At 32.4% G+C, this 18486-nt stretch overlaps 1 protein-coding gene across 2 annotated transcripts; it reads right to left on the bottom strand.

Annotated features, from left to right (window-relative positions):
• Positions 1 to 404: 404 nt before the first annotated feature.
• Positions 405 to 18466, bottom strand: LOC106062777 (COMM domain-containing protein 1-like). Of its 2 annotated transcripts, XR_008776914.1 has the most exons (4): positions 18249 to 18466; positions 14771 to 15064; positions 2316 to 10412; positions 405 to 2067 (listed from the first exon to the last, which is right to left on the bottom strand). XR_008776914.1 is itself a non-coding variant. In XM_056023530.1 (3 exons), exons 1-3 carry the CDS (start codon positions 18426 to 18428, stop codon positions 10308 to 10310), a joined length of 579 nt encoding a protein of 192 aa, XP_055879505.1. In that variant the 5' UTR covers positions 18429 to 18466; the 3' UTR covers positions 405 to 10307. The 2 variants fall into 2 exon arrangements, 1 of the variants encoding a protein (XP_055879505.1); XM_056023530.1 differs by having other exon boundaries at positions 405 to 10412.
• Positions 18467 to 18486: the final 20 nt, after the last annotated feature.

Here is an 18486-nt window from a genome sequence, read left to right as displayed (position 1 = left end):
GTCAATCAAAAATGTACTCACCATCTCTGTTTTGTTAGATTGATTTCGGGAACATACAAGCTTCCTCAACAAAGCCACTGCTTGATGTTGACTAGCATAAGCTTTGATTTCATAAGAGCCCCTTTATTTGAAATCTGGTTCTTTTATCTCTCAGTTGATATTTAACAAACATAGCATATAAAATAATAAATTTATATTACATAGAGGCTTTCTTTTTTCATGAAGGTTTTTTTTTTTTTTTTTTTAAATAAGCCTTTCTTAATTGTTAAATCATTGAAAAATTTTTTGTTTTTTTTTTTTTAATTGCAAAATTCTTTTTTTTTTTTTTTTAAAAGGCTTTTTTATATTTTTTTGTAAGCTTTTTTTTTCCTTCAAAGCCTCTTTTTTTTTTTTTTTTTGAATAATTCTGCAATGAATGATGGTATCGGATAATAACATTTGTTAAATTATTCTGAAAACGTATTTCCATACAAGGCCGACCTGTGTAGCTATAAAAGGTAGAATCAACTTGTACAGCTTAAATGCTGGATTATTAATCATCTCTTTTCAACTGTTCTTGCCGTCCTATGTTTAGATGATCATCGTGTAGCCTCCATCAGTTCCTATCACACCTACTTGAGATTTAAAAAAAACCTTTTTGTGTTGATCAAGTTTTTTACTTACAGAGCGGTACTGCAAAGCAGTACAACAATTAACACTGGTTAGATCTAAGTCAATCTAAGTGCACAATAGTAGCAACAAGCACTGGTTTAGATCTAAGTGCCGAGCAATGAACAGTTTGTCGGTCATAATATTTTTGGCACATCAGCACAATTTAGGCCATGTTTAAAATTCGTATAAAATGTACGTAATGCAATAAATTGAACATTAAGTATAATAAGTTCAAAAAAAATAAACAAATAGCTCACTACTATAGCAGATTCTATATTATAACAGGTACCGCATAAATGACGATTCTCAGCAGTTGTATTGTGAAGAATCTTTTCATTTACTGGACACTTATGACTTTAGCTCCTTTGAAAATGTCGAAAAGTAATGCATTTTGTAATTTGTTTAATATCTTACTAAGCAAAATAAGAGGGTAATTGTACCGTAATACCTTACTTTTCTGTAGAATTACACGTAGTAAAAAAACGAGCATTATTATAACTAAATATACACTGCTATTCCAGTTCTCAACCCGACACTCCCCTATTTTTTTTAATACTGGTACCGTAACCGGTATATAAAATTGACCTTGTGAGCTTGCACTGAAGCAAGTTTTGTCTTTCTACATACTACTGGATACGGTACCGTACTGGCAGTCTACACACAAAAATAAAATTATTTCTATACATTAGCAGTAGCTGAAATATTTTTATATTCTTGTTCAAATACTGAACTATAAAAGAAAAAACATAAGACCTCCTTAGGCTTATCTTTTAAGATTCCACATTTTTTTTACAACACAGAAAACTTACAACTTTTTTTTTACACCCCCTAGATGTAGTTCGCAAGCACTTCGAAGAATTAATCCATTGCGACAAATAGCTTAGACAGAAGGTACCGAGACTGTAGAACATTGAAAGCTTTTGGCAACTTCAACTGTGTTCTTGAGACATTGGCGCAAGCTGAAACACTCCAAGGTACCATTCAAAAATAATTAAAGAGCATTGAGCTAATTGTAAAGTCTTAGGGTCCGACTTAAACGTTGATCCTCTCAATATTGTTTTTCTTGATAACATATCGAATGTACATTTGTTCTAGATTACACTTCTCCACATGGCAGTCTTCAGCAGCATTAGTAGGCCTACTATTAAGTCATTTTTTAAAGAGCAAATTTTAAGAGTTGTTTTGCCTAAAACAATTCTGTAATAGAATTGTAATACTAAGTGCTTTTTAGACATGATGCCATTTCATATAAACTGATGAATAAAATGTATGTATTATAAATACACAAACCACTAACAGCATATGACAAGAGCAGGAGGTCCTTTTCTATATTACAGGTGGTAGAATTGATGACTGCTGGCATCCACTGTGTAGGCTATTTAGTTTTGAGTCCACTTGAAGAATTGTACCCGTAAACTTTTTGTGTAAAGAATTTTAAAGAATAGAAAATGTTAAACCAGTAAGCAATATTGTTTTTAAAACATCAAGTCTGACTTTAAAACTTAATTGAAATACTTATGAAAATGTTTCTTTTTACAGAATACGGTACTTATCTCACTACACTACATTAAGAATGTGTTGGAGCATGTTGATTGAAAGACTTAGATTAAATTATCTGAGGTACCGGTACAGCAACTTTGATTATGTTCAACACAAAAACTTACAATCTTGCACAACCCCTATAAATTGCCTCATTAGGACGCCAAAAAATTAATCCATTGCAACAGGCTATAACAATCTTTATGCAGGTGTTGAAACTGTAGAACATAAAATTGCAACTCATTTAAGATAAAGTTCCTAAGAAATTTTTGACAAAAAAAAAAATACCAAAGTTGTGATAAGAATATTTTCTTTCAAATTTACATTTTAGATAAACATCTAGAAAGATATAGCCTAGAATTAGTTTCTATGGATTCTAATTAAAATCAAGCCTGAACAGCAAGTTTTTAATTGGTAGATCACAGAGACACCACCGTCATCTTTAGATATCTTTTCAAATTCAAAAGCAAAATACATTCTCATCCAACTAGACATCCATGTCACTGACTTGAGCTGTAGAACAACCTAAAGGTTAAAGGCAAAAATCTTGAAAGGAGTCATGTTGCTAGGAAAGGATAAGAAAATAACTGCTAGAAATCTAGATATATTTAAAAATTACCATCCCTAATGATACAGGTAAGTCATTTGATGGTACCCATATTATAATCGGTAATAATAATAATAGAAAATTTTATAAGAGAGGCACTTTTTACAATTTGTAAATATAAGATATACACTGTGTGCTGAAAGGAACAACTTAACATGTTCTTAACCCAAAAAAAAAAAGCAATTGCTTGAAAAGATGAGCTGTTAAGGTTCATCTTGAATAGAACTGTACATTAACTTTGCAGGTTAAATGTTCCAAAAATAGGTAAATCATATACCATACTAAAAAGAATTTTTTTAATCCGAAAAATTCAGAAACCTACCAAAATAAAGAACTAATTTTAGTTTTCAAAAATTGAAATTATTGCTGGTGTCACAATAAGCAAGACATACCAGTTTTAATTTCTATTATACTGGTACCCGAGTTTGCTTAATCAATCCAACGAAGCTGCATGTCTGTCAGGACATTTGTACTTTAGGAATAGGCTCAACATCCAGTTGTTTTTAATGCTTGAAAAAAGGGCTTATGTAAGAGACAAATTGACAAAGTTTATTAGTTAAGACCTAAGCATGTAGATATCTAGATCTAGGTGTATTGCAATTAGATGTGGACAAATAAAATTTAGCTTGTTAATCTAATTGAAGTAATTGTATTATAATATATCATTTTTAATGCATGCTAAGTAACCAGCTAAATTTTTATCGAATGACCTTTCTTCCATTCGAGATTTTTTATTGGCAAATGCATGTGCAAACTGGTGAAGGATGTTTGTAAAGCTTGTCAAACTTTTTCTAGATCTTTAGATCTAGCTATGAAGAATACTTTCAACCTGTGAATATAAATACAAGAATGACAATAGATCTAGATTCTATGAACAAATATACTTGAACACACTTTTGTTTTTGTTTTTATTTTATTATGTATAAAAATCACCAACAGACATCACATATTTACAAATATTATGAATCCAGTTACTTTTATATATCGATTATAAATAAAGCTAGCTAGAGATAATAGTGAACATAATTTTTTTTTCTAATGTAAAAGAGAATCAGAATCTAGAGTAAAGCGTGGGTCTCAAACAAATTAACTCCTCTCCGTAATTAATTTCCATGTTCCCACGGAATTATTTATTTTGTCCATTTATAGTTCACTCCCTAATTATGATTGAACTTCAATAATTCAATAACGTTTGTTATCATAAATTGTCTTATTTGGTATAGAATTAAAGGGGAAATGTGAACTCTTCTTACGTAACACCAATTAAAGTTAATCAAACCAGCCATTTTCACGTTTCAATGTTTATAGCTCTGTAACGACCAACCCTAATAAGAGAAAACTGATAGTATCAATGAATCCCTCATCCTTTTGTGTATAAAAATAGATGAATTAATGTATTACTACACTTATTTAAAATTAAATATGAGGTCAAAAAGATAGAAAAGGCCATTGACACCATTCCCACACACTACATTCTCGTCTGTAACTGATGTCACACCAAGGTTTTTAAGACAAAAGTTTTACCTGTAGGTGGCCACACTAGAAATTTAAAATTCCTTTGCTACGAGAAAAATTTAGAATGAGAGGAAGTGAAGGAGAAACAATAGGGTGGTTTCAGTCTTGCCCACTCAGAACATCTCCATTCTTCTAACAAGCTCAATGAAACAATGGGGGGTGGGGTTCTTTGAGACCATAATCTAGCATAAGTCCACTCTTCTAACAAGCTCAGTGCAAGTAATTAACTGTTAGTTTTTATTGTATCTGGTGGTTTGATAAATTATATACACACTAGATCTAGTATTGCTTCCATTAGACAAGTGTTTTTGTAAACTTTCAACTAAGGAACATTTAGTAGACTAATAAGGTAAACCGGTAAGCTGATCAAGAGCGTGTGGACACAGTATGCAGAACAGGACTGCCCGTCCAACGCTTTACTCTAGATCAAGATATAGAATATAGGCAATATAGGTCTAGTAAATAAAGGAATAAAGGTCTAATTAACACTAGATCTATAAGTAGTATAAGACTATCTGGATTTTAACCATAATTATGAATTATGATAAATCATTAAATGTCCTTTTCCTCTGAAGCTAGTCTAGATCTTGTCTATATTCCTCATCTAAATCATCTAGGATTTGCAAGCATATTAATCTTAATATCCAACATCCTTAGCGAAAAGGAATCACATTTCTATAGTCAGAATTCTTGGGATCATCTCCTAGACCTAGATCTATATAGACTTTAGATCTCGAATCTAATCTAGATCGAGTCTACGCCTACAAGTGTCCAAATTTATTTCGTTGAAACTACAATTGTATTTGTAACAATACTTGAAAACACAAACACATGAGACAGTCCGAATATCATCAATCATTTTCAATGGCAATGCTGAATCTGATGAGAATCTCAATCGAATTCGATGCACAGTAAGTCTAACAGTAACTCAACTTGATCGATTTGAATTTGATGAAATGAAGCTTGGATGACTTAGATAAAGAGCTCTTGATAAAAAATATTAGATCTACATTATATATTAATAAAATGTACTTAAGAATTTGATCTAGATAGTTTCACACGTCAGAAAATTTCACACAAAACGAATTTGAGATGGCAATCCTTTCCATGAGCTAGCGAAGTTGTGGGCGGAACTGCGTCAGTTGGTACTACTTTCAGGTATTAATGCAAACCTAGAAAGTAGTTCAAAATTACAAATGCAAAACTACTCATATTTTCTTGATATCAGAATCTAAATATTTTCTATGGAGACTAAAGGGAAAAGTTGTTCCTTTTTTTTAAAGTTGAATAAAGCAGTATAATTATATTTCTTATTGCGTTTTGAGTGACTAGTGAGTAATTTGGCTGACGCCAGAAAATATGACGCCATCTACACCTAAAAATAACCATAATAAATTAAAACTGGTTTAAACTGCTTTAGAAGTTTCTGCGCACGACACTTATGCTGGCCTACTATAGGGCTTGGACCGTTGATGTGAAGTAGGCGTGGTTTTACATTACACAGTGACAGTACGATGCTATGAAAACAGCCTTGTCTCTATGCGGCCCGCGGACACCTACATAAATTAGGTGTGCCAACAGTATACACATATAAAAATGCAAATATATTAAAAATAATTCTAAATATCTGTATAAATTATTGAAATGTTTCAAGTAAACAAAGATTATTCTTATTGGCTGTACTTCAATACACTCAGAGACACAATCTTAGGCCAGTATTTATTCAATGCTACGAAGAACTGTGTTAGGTATAATGCTCAAAACAAGATGCAAGTGTAACAACAGATGGAGCTCGCTCTATGACTAAGAAAAACAGTTTGTTTGTTTGTTGTTTTTTTTATAAAGAATATCTCATCCATAAACTCTAAACAGGAAAATTCGCACAAAGCTGCATAAAATATTAACATATCAAACTCATAGACCTATATATCTCAGTGACGAAACTTAGCTGCAAATATAGATTATATCAGCTAAAAGGGCAACAAAGATTACGATTACTGAGAAAATGTCCTCGTTTAATGTTAGCGAAAAGGCCTTGGCTATGTTTTAGCACGCTCACATCTGCAATATTTTAAGTTTTAATATCACTGCCTTGTATGGCGATCTGAACATTAAAAATAAACTTCATAGAATCCTAAATGCTGCTGGTAAAATAATTGGCAAGAAACAAACCCCTTTTGGGCAGCTGTTTGTGACAAACATCCATAAAAGCTAAAAAATTCTAGAAATAAAAAATCACCCTTTGGGTCAGAATTTTGTGATTTTACCATCACAAAAGAGAGACAATCACCGATAGCAAAGACAAACAAACAAAAAAAAATCTTTTGTTCCCATGGTAATTAAGTCATCAAATAGAAACTATCTGATATAAACTTTTCACATGTAAATTATGAGTGAGTCTGGTGTGAATGTACAATTTGGTTTTCTATAGTTATATATATATATATATATGTTTTGTTTGGTATAATTACAGTTGGCTATATGACACAACTGACTGGATATGCCCTTCGCACGATGGACCTCAGGATAACAGCATGTATATCTAGATCTGCGACCAGGGGCGGGCTGGCTATATGGGCAAATGCCCGGTGGGCCCTTACCAAATGGGCCGGTCTGGTCGCGACCATAGAAAAAAAATTTCAATGCAGACAACTTTTTTAAAAAAAGTGACAGCAGCAAGACACAAAAGCCCGAACACGTTTTCTTGTTCTTTTTTTTTTTAATTCTTATTACAATTAATTTTGTTTGAAATTCAACAAGAATATCAAGAAAAATACTCTATACACTGTACGTATTATCATTTGCAAAACGTTAGACCGTACTTTCTGCTATGCACGAGCGGCATGGACTGCTTTGATGTCTTCGAGGTTGTGTTTGGCCTTATCATTTTGCTGGTCGGCATGGGCCTTTCATGGCACTCCCATTTTTTTCCCTCCCCCGTCTTTAAATGGTTACAATGAAATTTAACCAAAAAGAGGGATGAGAGAGGTTAAGTTAGAAAACATTGATATAACGCAGCAAAAAAAAAAAAAAATAAATAAATAAATAAAAAGATAGGTGAGACAATTAGCTCATTAATAATACTTAATAGAAATTAACTTTAACACATACACACAGCCGCGAAATTGCAAACCACCCAACTTATTCACAGCTCAATATGGGTATAAAGCTCTACTTTCTGCGATTTGAAAAGAAACAGTAAGTTTTTATTTTTTTTTATTTTTAATAACATAGATCTAAAAATACTACACTTTAGGCTTACAAAAAAAAAAAATTTAATTAAAAAATAAATCTAGATCTAAATCAATTTTTATACTATTATAATTTATTACCCCCCCCCCCCTTACGAGAAATTTAAGTGTTTTGTATTTACAGTTGTCAGGACTGAGTTCTGGTCAGCCTGGGTCTCCTGTTAACTGTAGAGGAGAAGGGGGACAATTCAGGTTGTTGACTTCAAAACTGTTATTGTGTTTTGGATTGTTTTACTTAGTGAGATGTTTTTTTGAATGGAATGTAACTAATAATAAAGTAGTGTGGTTTTGTTCCTAGTCCAGGACAGTTGGACTTTTTGTTATAGATAAAAAGAGTTGAAGTGTAGACTCTAATTATTTTCTGTACCGGTATAGTCATTATTCAGTCTATGGGATAATGAGCTGTTATATTTTAATTGATAATGGATATTTCATCTGTCAGAACTAAGCATGTATTCAATGTAAAAAGAATGTTATATGTCTGTGAATTGGCATCCTGAATCTTTATTCTGTCGTTATATGTGTCGTTACGGTATTGCCCAGGACTTGGGTACATTTAGTAATCAGCATTGAAGTACACATACGTATACTAGAGAAGAAAACAAGCCTTGACAACAGTGCTTTTTTTTTTTTATAGGTGCCAGTACTCAGTGATGGATTGCCTAACTTTTAACTACAATAAATTAATAATAAACGTCATTGAAATGCAAGAATTTAAAAGTAATTTTTCCCAACATTGCCTACTGGTTGCTTGCCGCTGATGAATGAGCAGCCGGCAACAAGTGTAAAAGGAAATCAAAGGGGCTATGTCCAGACCCCCCCCCCCCTGTGGGGCGCCGGGGCAACGGTTAATAAGAGACTCACGGGTTCTCCGAAAAGCGGATAGCGATGGACACCAACTCGAGGGTTGGTCGGGTTCTCCTGGGACTCGGCTGATTCGCGGGTCTCTCTTTGGGCAAAGACTGGACTGACTGGCGCGGCCTTAGCGGGCTGCGTCGGGCGGACCGGCTGGCGCCCACGAGCTAGGCTCTATCTAGCCCGTTCCCTGGCGCGCTAGTGGAGGAATCCGCCGCGACCAATGGCAACTCTGACACTGGGAATGTCGAGAAACGCGCGCCGCCCCACTCCTGCCTTGCAGGAAACTTATATCTCAGGTGGACAACACAGCGTTAATTGTTGCACATACAGTAAATCTAATAAAGGATCAAACAGGAAAACAAATACTTCAACAAAAAAAAAAGGTTATAGGCCTACAAAGTGTAATTGTATCAATTAGTTTGGATCAGTCATGTAAAGTTTTCTCAATACGCTATGATCCTATCACTTATCTGGACCAGTTGTAAAATGGGGGGGGGGAGGAGAAAGGGATATCTGGGTGAATTTTACCCAATCACTCTTTAAAAGCATTTTAAAAAAAAGGGGGGGGGGGGGAGGAATGACCTGAATTCGAACTCATGGCTCATCCCTCATCAAGCAGACATACTAATCACTATGTTAGTGAGGTGAATATGAAAATAAAAGATTGTATCTTATATTGTTTGTTTCAAACTTACTTTAAAGCAACGACCTACAAGAGAGACTAATTCAGCTTATACAACCACTTCAGTTAAGTACAAAATAAATTATTACCAATAGTTAATTAACTAATTGGTTAATTTTTTTTATTGATTCTTGTGTTGTCAGGTAAAAGAATAATTGTACAAAATTTCAACTTCATCCAAGATTAGTAGGAGAAATAACGTGTACACATTTTTTACCAGACAGAGTGAGTTGATATAAGCTTTGTAAAAAGTTTAATGATGCATCAATGGTCAAATATGATATACTGCATAAAAGTCATTATTTATGGTAATGAACTTTTACAGAGAAAGGCCTACAGAGAACACATACACAAGTACAGACAACTGTTCTTTTAAACCAAATTGTAATAATGGACTCGACCTTGAGTATAAAGTAGTGTCTTAAATTTTTTTTAAGAATTAAAACATGTACTATAAGTATATAACATTTATGGTTACAGTTCATAATATAAGTTATATCATATGTTTTGTTATTTTGTTGTTTGTTCTCATATATATATAATATGCTGCAGGATCTTTAAAAGATCATTACATAACATACAATTATATACATTTTATGAAAAATGGTCTGACATAGTACAAATAAAGACACTAAACAATGTACATGATGTGCAAACAAATCATTAATCAAGTAATCTAACTTGGGTTTTCTTTGCACATTGTGTACTTCATGCAAAACAAACTACATTTCTGTGAGTTAAATAGTGATGACTTTTAGCCATAACACAGCCTAATTAGATCAGAAACTAGCAGAATACTGCACATTAAAGTGATAAATATATCTATTAAATAACAATTAATCAATAGTTGAATTTTGATGCTGTTTTTCATTCAAACAAATCAAAATGAGTTATATCCTAAGGCAGGACTTGATCACTTCCTCTGATCTTTTAGGGGGTCACTATAGTTGGCTGACAAAGTGAGAGTTTTAAAAAATGAGGGTAGGGGTGAGGAGGAGGAGTGGCCAGCACTAGGTTATTCTAATCTTGGTAGGCACTGTCCTGGAAACTATCTTTCGATACCCCAGAGCCCATAAGCAACAGCCACACTAATGACGAATACATTAAAAATAACAACATTAAGAAAAAATATTGCTTTATGCCTACCAGATAGCAAATGCTATTAATTATCACCAGAAGATAAAAACATACATGTAATAGGCAATTAACTTTTGATAAGTTTATTAATTTGGTCATCAATATCTTTCATGTTCAGTAGCATTGCTGATAACTTTGTTTCATCTAGTTCCAGCCTCACGACTTCTGGGACCTGGGAACAAATACAAAATTTAAATGTACATTTCATGTGGGGTGCACTATGTCTCAGTAGCAAAAAGCAGGCTAGATGAAGAAGCAGCATTAGTATTTCTCCATTACTAAAAGACATTTCACCAGGACAGCAAGGGATAAACCTTAGAAGCTTATCACATGCAAGCGAATTTTCCCCAATGAGTAGGTGAGGTGTAGTTGGATTTATGTATTTCCCTGTTTTTCCATAGCAATATATGGCAAGCCACATATATTGACTACCTTTATGTTAAGCTGGGCAGACTCTTCTTGTATCACTAAGTAAGTAAAAATCTCAGTCTTCACAAGGAGCTTCATCACCCTATATTTCTGCCACTAAGGCCATCAATAAAAGTTGTTTTTTTTCAAGTCAAATTAGTTTGACAGTCATTTTTCTAAAGTTTGACCTAGCAATATGTATTTGAAAATACACAAGACAAAGAGAATAACACATCTTAAACAATTAGTTAATTAATTGTTGGTGATTAATTATTTTGTTTGATTTCAAAATAAGGGGAATAAATGCTACATAATGAGAGATGTGGATATATAATTAGGGGTGCAGTTAGTCGCTTCGGCTTCTGTCGAATATTCTGTCATTTTTTACTATTTGGCTTTGGCCGAATATCACTGCCGATAGTAAACCGGATAGTAAAAACTACAGCGTAGTACCTATATTTCTATTAATATTGTTAGACACCTCTGCGCTAAGTCTTCTTCTAGGTCAAACAGAGGTAACACTTAAATATCAAAACAACACAGGCGAAAGGCAAACAATATAAAGGTAGTCGACGCTGATAAATGATGTCGAACAAGAAGTTTAATACTCAATGAAGGAAATCGTCAAATGTCGTCAAACTAAATCTCCACGTCAATAAAAATATACCAATATTCATAAAGTGGACATGATTCAGTAATGTCAGTTCTGAAATACATTAATGTTTATGTTTCAAATAAAAGAATTTGCTTTTAAAACTAGGGCTATGTACCAAATATCTTTTAGTACAAAGACAAGCCATGTTAATCTAAATAGAAATAAAACTTTACATAATAAATTCGCATTACATACGTAGCAGCGATGTCTGGCACATTTTAAAAGCTTGTTTTGACCTTTGAGTGGTCTAGTAAACATGTAATATTCCTTAACTATGTCACGCTGATAATCTGTCTAGATGTGCGGGTATAACTCCAAAGGTAAAGATGAACAAGATGTTTGTTTAGATAGATAGGTGACCACATTTAGCCAAATGTCAACATATTGACACTGTCTAGAGGTCAGATCTTATGAGGGAACTGAGTTTGTTTACTTGGAGAAGAATTTTTATTAGGGGGCTGGACTACAAGCCATACCTCTACAAGGTTAACCTGGTATGAGTTTGGTTATTTGGAGGTTGTCACTGTTGACCGGGTCATAAGTTTGTTTACTTTGAGTTAAGTCTCAATTAATGGGCTGGACTACAAGCCAAACCTCTACACTGTTATCAAGATTGCTAACTTGGAGGTAAATGTCAATTATGAGGTTGAACATAAAACACACCTACAAGAGTGATTTTTTGCAACCCTAAAACCAAGAGTATATTATTAATAATTATTATATTTAATAGCTTAGTAAGCTAGGAACTAATTTTAATGTAGATACAAATAGAAAGGATCTGTGTATATTAGCACAGAAGACACTGACCAGGGGTATCTTTAAAGGGAGGGCTCAACAGACTCAACACCCCCATGACACTTAATGTATTGATAGACATTGACCATTCCTAAGCCAGAATGGATTAATGCAAATTGTTAAGACATATTGACACTGTCTAGAGGTCACTAGATGATGACACTAAGTTTGTTTACTTTGAGAGAAATGTCAATTAGGGCGCTGAACACACGTTCATTGCACAATAAAATAAAACAAAGATGTGCTTGTTTGCGTGTGTGTATTTTTTGCTTTGTATTAAAACCTTTAGAAAGAAAGCTAATTTCATTGTTTAATTCTATTGACTTAATATATAAAGGAAAACCTTACAGTAAAGTTTAAAATCGCAGAGAACAAATTGATCTAAAGCACCACAATTAGATCTAGCAAACAAAGAAAAAATATGCTGGAATGTTAAGAAACACTTGACCTCTGTAACTAGTGTACGGATTTAATTTATCTATATGCTTGACTGACCATGCCAATGTGTTATCTTTTTTGCCTGACCACTCAACACTATTGTGTATGCCCATGAAAAAAAAATGTGTGATGGTCAACATCATCAACTATACACATTACACTATGACTACATGTGTAGGCTCACTACGTCTATCAGACCAGGTTGTTGCAATCAGTCGAACACAGTCTATTTATATTTTTTTTTGGTAGGGAGGTTGTGGATGAGTTTTTTTCTTCTATAGTTGGTTTTCCTAATGCTCTTAGATTTATATAACAGTAGATCTAAACATAGATATCAATAATAGGCCTACAGAGTACAATTAAATCTATGCTTCGCAACATCTAAGGTTCAAGCTATAAATAGGTATAATTGATGTTCCCGCTTTCAATAAAATATCATTTGCCGCAAATGGATTAATAAATATATGACCTACTACGCTTCAAATTCCAGCTATTAACTAACAGCTGCTATCAGTATTAAGCCTTTGAAGCCAGAACCAGAAGCGAACTTTGGACTTTAAATTATAAGTCTGATGAGTAGTTGTTGGTCTGAAATTCTTTAACACATACATCCAACCACTATACAAGCCAGATTGCCCTTTACTTATGAGAGATTTACATTAGTAACTAGTTAAATATATACTAACATATTTTACATTGACCCTCCTACACACAGTCTTTATAGTTGGTGGCCTCGTACATACACACAGACACGCTCATGCTACACTGATTAATTTGTGATAGGCCTGTCTGTTTATAAATACTGTTTAGATTGAATAAATCAATCAGTAACAGAGTTTAAAACAATAAGGTATATAAAAGGAAAATAAAATACCAACCAATATAGGTATATTATTTTAACAGTTTCGTAAAATGTTCAGCAACACAAGCTATTTACAAGACACTTAGGTATTCAGCTCCGAATCCGGCCGAATATCATTTTTTTTACTGTTCGGCAATATTCAGCTCCGGCTGAATATCAAAAAGTACTATCCGGTACACCCCTAATATATTTTTTTTACATATTCTTTCTCCCACTTCTCATTCTCGGATCAAATGGCAATTTTACATAATTATTTATAGTTGATAACAATACCCACATCAATCCGAAAATTAACCAATTAGTTAATCATTTAGTACTAATTAATTAATTTTGTTTCATATAGCAGAAAGGGAACTAAAAACATGTAATTTTCAGATAAATGGCAGTAGTTAGCGGTTCTTTCCCTTAGATAAGCTTTCTTTTTAAAAAGATTTTTTTTCTCTTGCTTGCTTTTTAGATCCATTATCAGTGTGCTTAGGTCAACATCATGATGTACAAAAGATGATAGTTAACATTGTCACCTAGCCAATGCATACAAATAGGACTACCTGGTTAACTGAATTTTATGGTTTTATTGACCTTTTTGTGACCTCATTGACTCTAATACAAAGGTGTTGATCAGATGTCAATTTCACCTTTCCCCTTTGTAGCACTTTACAGGCAATATAAAGCATACTGTGCCATGAGCTCCACAATATTAGTATAACACACCCAGTTAAAGAGAATGGCTTTATAACTGTCATTGGACTACTCAAAACCCTTCAATGGCTGGGTAGACCATAACAAGGGAAAGAAATTGTAATTGACTGAAGTGGTGGTATAAACTGAATTAGTTTCCTTTATAGGTTGCCACTTTAAAGTAAGTTTGAATCAAACAATAGATAACTATACAATCTTCTATTTTCATATGCATCTCACTAGCAGAGTGGTTGAGATGAGACTTGAGACACAAGTTCAAATTCAGACCGTACTGCCTTTTTTAAAAAAGAAATGCTTTTAAAAGAGATTAGGTAAAATTCACTCAGATATACCTTTCTTTGTCTCCCCCCCCCCCCCCCCCATTTTCCCAACTGGTCCAGATAAGTGATATGATCATAATGAGAAAGCAAAAAGCATGAAATAGTTCTACATAAACAATTGGTAAAAATATTTCTAATCGCACAGATTTATTGTTGTTGGTCTAGATCTATTACAAATTTAGTTACATGACTGATCCAAACTAACTGACACAATTATACTTCATTCATATCAGCTTTTTTTTTTTTTTTTTTTTTTTTTTTGCAAAATATTTTTTATGTTTTTCTTGTTTAACTTAAGTTGTTCAATAAATTAAAAATGTAAACAGAATATGTATTTTGAACTAAATAATTACCTTGCTGGTATTAAGATTATCTGCTATATGCAGTTCCATAATAGCAGTTGGAGTATTTATATGTTCTGCATGTCTCGACTGAGATTTTAAATCTACGCGCCAGGATATTTTTTGCAAACTATTGCCCCACATCGTCTGTGAAACTATGCTTTCGTGAATTTTCTGTTTGTTTGTTTTCCAGAATTTCCTTAATGAAGCTGCTTGCTCTTCTGATAAAGTTCCTTCTTTTCTTTTCATCTGAGCTGTTAAGAATACTTCTAATTGGTTCATGTCCATGTCAGCAGACACAAGACTCTGAAACAAAACAAATATAAACTCATTTCATTTCACTGTCATTCTGATTTTATTATTTACTTTCTAGACAACAGTTATACTATTTCAGCTATGAAAGTTTTGATTCAGTGTCACTTTGAGATGTAAAAAGTCAGATTTAAAGCAATATTTTGTTATGTGTATGGCTGCCTGGTCACGTGGCATGCGCTCTGGACTGTCATCTCAATGGTCTCTGGCCAGCCGCCATCATGGATAAAATAACGGTCAATTCTGAAAGAACATCTGAAACATGGAAAACAAAAGAAAAAACTCATTAACTGTAATAGAATAATAAATTTATTATTAATAAAATATCATTTATCTTATATAATACAGACGTTACTTCAAAAAAGAAGATGATTACGTCCTACGCATCATGCATTTAGTCATGCATATTAACCAATGACTTAAATTCAGCCAAGTCACTGGTTTTCCTGGCTAGCTCAGGCAACCCATTTCATTTGACTGAAGTCCAGATAGCTATATCTATGTTTAGCATTAGAGTTTATCCTATCACTAGATTTAGTAATAGAATAAACTAATATTGAATAAATAGGTTAGGTGTGAGGATGATAAATTACAACCAAATTGTACGTCTGAGATATAAAACAACAAGCAAAATTAAAAAAAATCATTTTAAAAAAAACGAAAGCTTATCTAAAAGGGAAGAATACCATCCTTAAAACTATATCTACCAATAATGTACAAGTTATTTCTCTTATTCAATATCAAACAAAATAATTAATAACCAATAATTAATTGAGTATTTTTTGTTTACTGATTCATGTTTTGTTAGGTACAATAAATAATTGTTTACTTAAAGAACAAAACATTGAAAAACACTTATTTGTTGAGGCCTTGTGCAAATTTATCCCTCTCAAGACCATCTATTTATCTACCTCAGGAATCCATAACAAGACCCTATAAATTCTTACAATTAAAATTCAAAAATAAAAAAAAAAAAAATTCTAGATTCTAACATTACATAAAGATCTGTTGTAAATATATGTATGTGTGTGGCCAAGATAAAAAGAGGCCTGGTATGATAACAACATACTAAGCATTTCATAGTTCAGAGGTGGTGTTGAAAGTGTGCAGCTTCAATACACAAATTATCATGTCTCAACTTTTGTCAGTTCATTTTGTACTATGTCCACAATTGTATTGTGAATGTTCATTTTTAACCCTTCAATTGTATGTGGGTTGTTATTGTACAATTTACTCTTTAAGTTACACCACAAATAAAAATTGCAAGCAGATCAGTTGATGCCGTAAACCTGTGGAAAGTAATACGTTCATCGTCAAAAATTTCATGGACGTATGACATTGAAAATCCTGCAGCATGTCTCCTGGCCTCTTTTACCTTGGCTTTCTTTTTGATGTAATAATTTGAGAATAAATAAATGTATGTTAATATATAGAAATATATACATTTATTTATTCTCAAATTATTACATTAAAAAGAAAGCCAAGGTAAAAGAGGCTAGACTTAAATAAAATTGAATCTGTGTCAATTGTGACTTGTCACTTTCAATTTCATAATTCAGTGTCAGAAGTATCATACCGGTACTCATGTGATTATCATTCATTATCATTATTAATTATAACTTAACTAAGTCTAGAGTCTATTATTATCTATAGACTTAGATCTATCATCTGTAATAGTTTAGATGCCCAGATACCTTTACCAAGCATCATGTTTTTTTTAAGCATTATTATCTCCCTTATCTAAATTAAACTTTCAATAACTTTTTTAAAAAAGATATTTGTTCTTATGCTGTCAACTTATGATTTTTTAAATGTATTTACTGAAATGAAGGTCTAAATAAAATGTTAATAATAAATTGATGAAGTTAGTTCTTCTTTTTTTCAATAACTTTTTTTTTTGTTCTTATGCTATCATTTTAAATGAATTTTAATATTAGATCTAGCAGCTGCTAGAAAGAAAGACAAAACAGCAACAGAAAAAAGTTGGCAAGTAATTAAAGGGAGATAGTCTAGTATTAAGCCTTAAAACCAAAATGGTGTATTTCCAATGACAATATATGGTAATAAGAAATAAACTTAAAAATATATATCTAAAAAATTATTTATCTCAGAGGAAATCAAAGTACATATTTGTAATCTGCATTTTTTTTCTGCATATTCTTAAAATATAAGAGAAACCTGATTTAGCATTTCTAGTCAAGTAAACTAATACCCTATCATCTAGTAATTAGTAATAGTCAGCTAGTCTAGACGACTCTTCAGTCTCTCAGTCTGAGTCTAGCAGACTAAGACTAACTTGTTACAACTAACTAAAAACTGTAACTTGTTAAACTTCAAACTTGTGATTGTGACTAAACACAAACAGTAAACTAACTTTAACTGGTAATAAAGTTTACTGTCTAAGTTCTAAGTAAGGGTAATTCTGCAGTAATTCAAGGGGCAGCCATCTTTGTTACTATTTTGTTATTGTTTATGTTCCAAAAAAATCCCAAGATAGTGTCTTAAAAATACCAAGAATTAACATTACTTCTGTGTTTTCAAAGCAATGGTATTTTTTAAATTTTGACTTGGTGTCAATACAATACGTTTCTTATTGTTCTGTCTTCTTTTTAATTGTTAAATATTGTCTATAGATCTATATCTATTCTGAATTATTCTGATGTAGAGAATCTAAATTTAACTAGGCCTACAATAAATATTAGCACAGTTTATTACCAAAAATTAATTGACCTTTATTGCCTTTAAGAACCTTGTCATATTAATATATAGTAATTAGTCTAGTTCTATCTGTTAGATTATGAGTCTAATTAATAGACTTATTAGGACTAGATGATACCGGTATAGCTAGATCTAGCATATTTTTTAGCTTCAAAAATAAAAACAAACAAAAACCCAAATCTGAGAGAAAACCCAATATTGAAGATACAAGATTACAATCTAAACAATAACAAAGATGGCTGCCCCTTGATTGGCTTGATCTCCTGCAGAATTACCTAGGTAAGTCTTTAATCATAATCATTATTAATGACTTTCACTTTAACTTTAAAGTAAGTTTAAATTTAACTTTTTAAGTTTAACTTTAACTTTATTAGTTTATTAAGACTTTAACACTTTAACTCAATTAACTGTGTTTAATAAAGTTCAAGTTTTAAAATACTAGACAAATTTTACAAATTACTTTTAATAATCCGGCCACTCTTGAACATATTCGACAGAAATCTTCTTCTGATGCATCTGGATATATTTCTTGTTTAAGAAAATCATCAGTTAATTCTGAATGCCCAAGATAATTTCTACGTGAAATACCATTTAGAAGAGCTAGAAAACGTTTGGGATCGTCCACCATTTTTAAGGTCATGTGACTAGAATGTAAAACACAGACCTGTAGATATAATATATAGGTCTGTGATCTATAT

Source organism: Biomphalaria glabrata, chromosome 3 (assembly GCF_947242115.1).
Source record: "Biomphalaria glabrata chromosome 3, xgBioGlab47.1, whole genome shotgun sequence".
In the NCBI taxonomy this organism is placed as follows: domain Eukaryota; kingdom Metazoa; phylum Mollusca; class Gastropoda; family Planorbidae; genus Biomphalaria; species Biomphalaria glabrata.
This window is presented reverse-complemented; position numbering and strand designations above follow the sequence as displayed.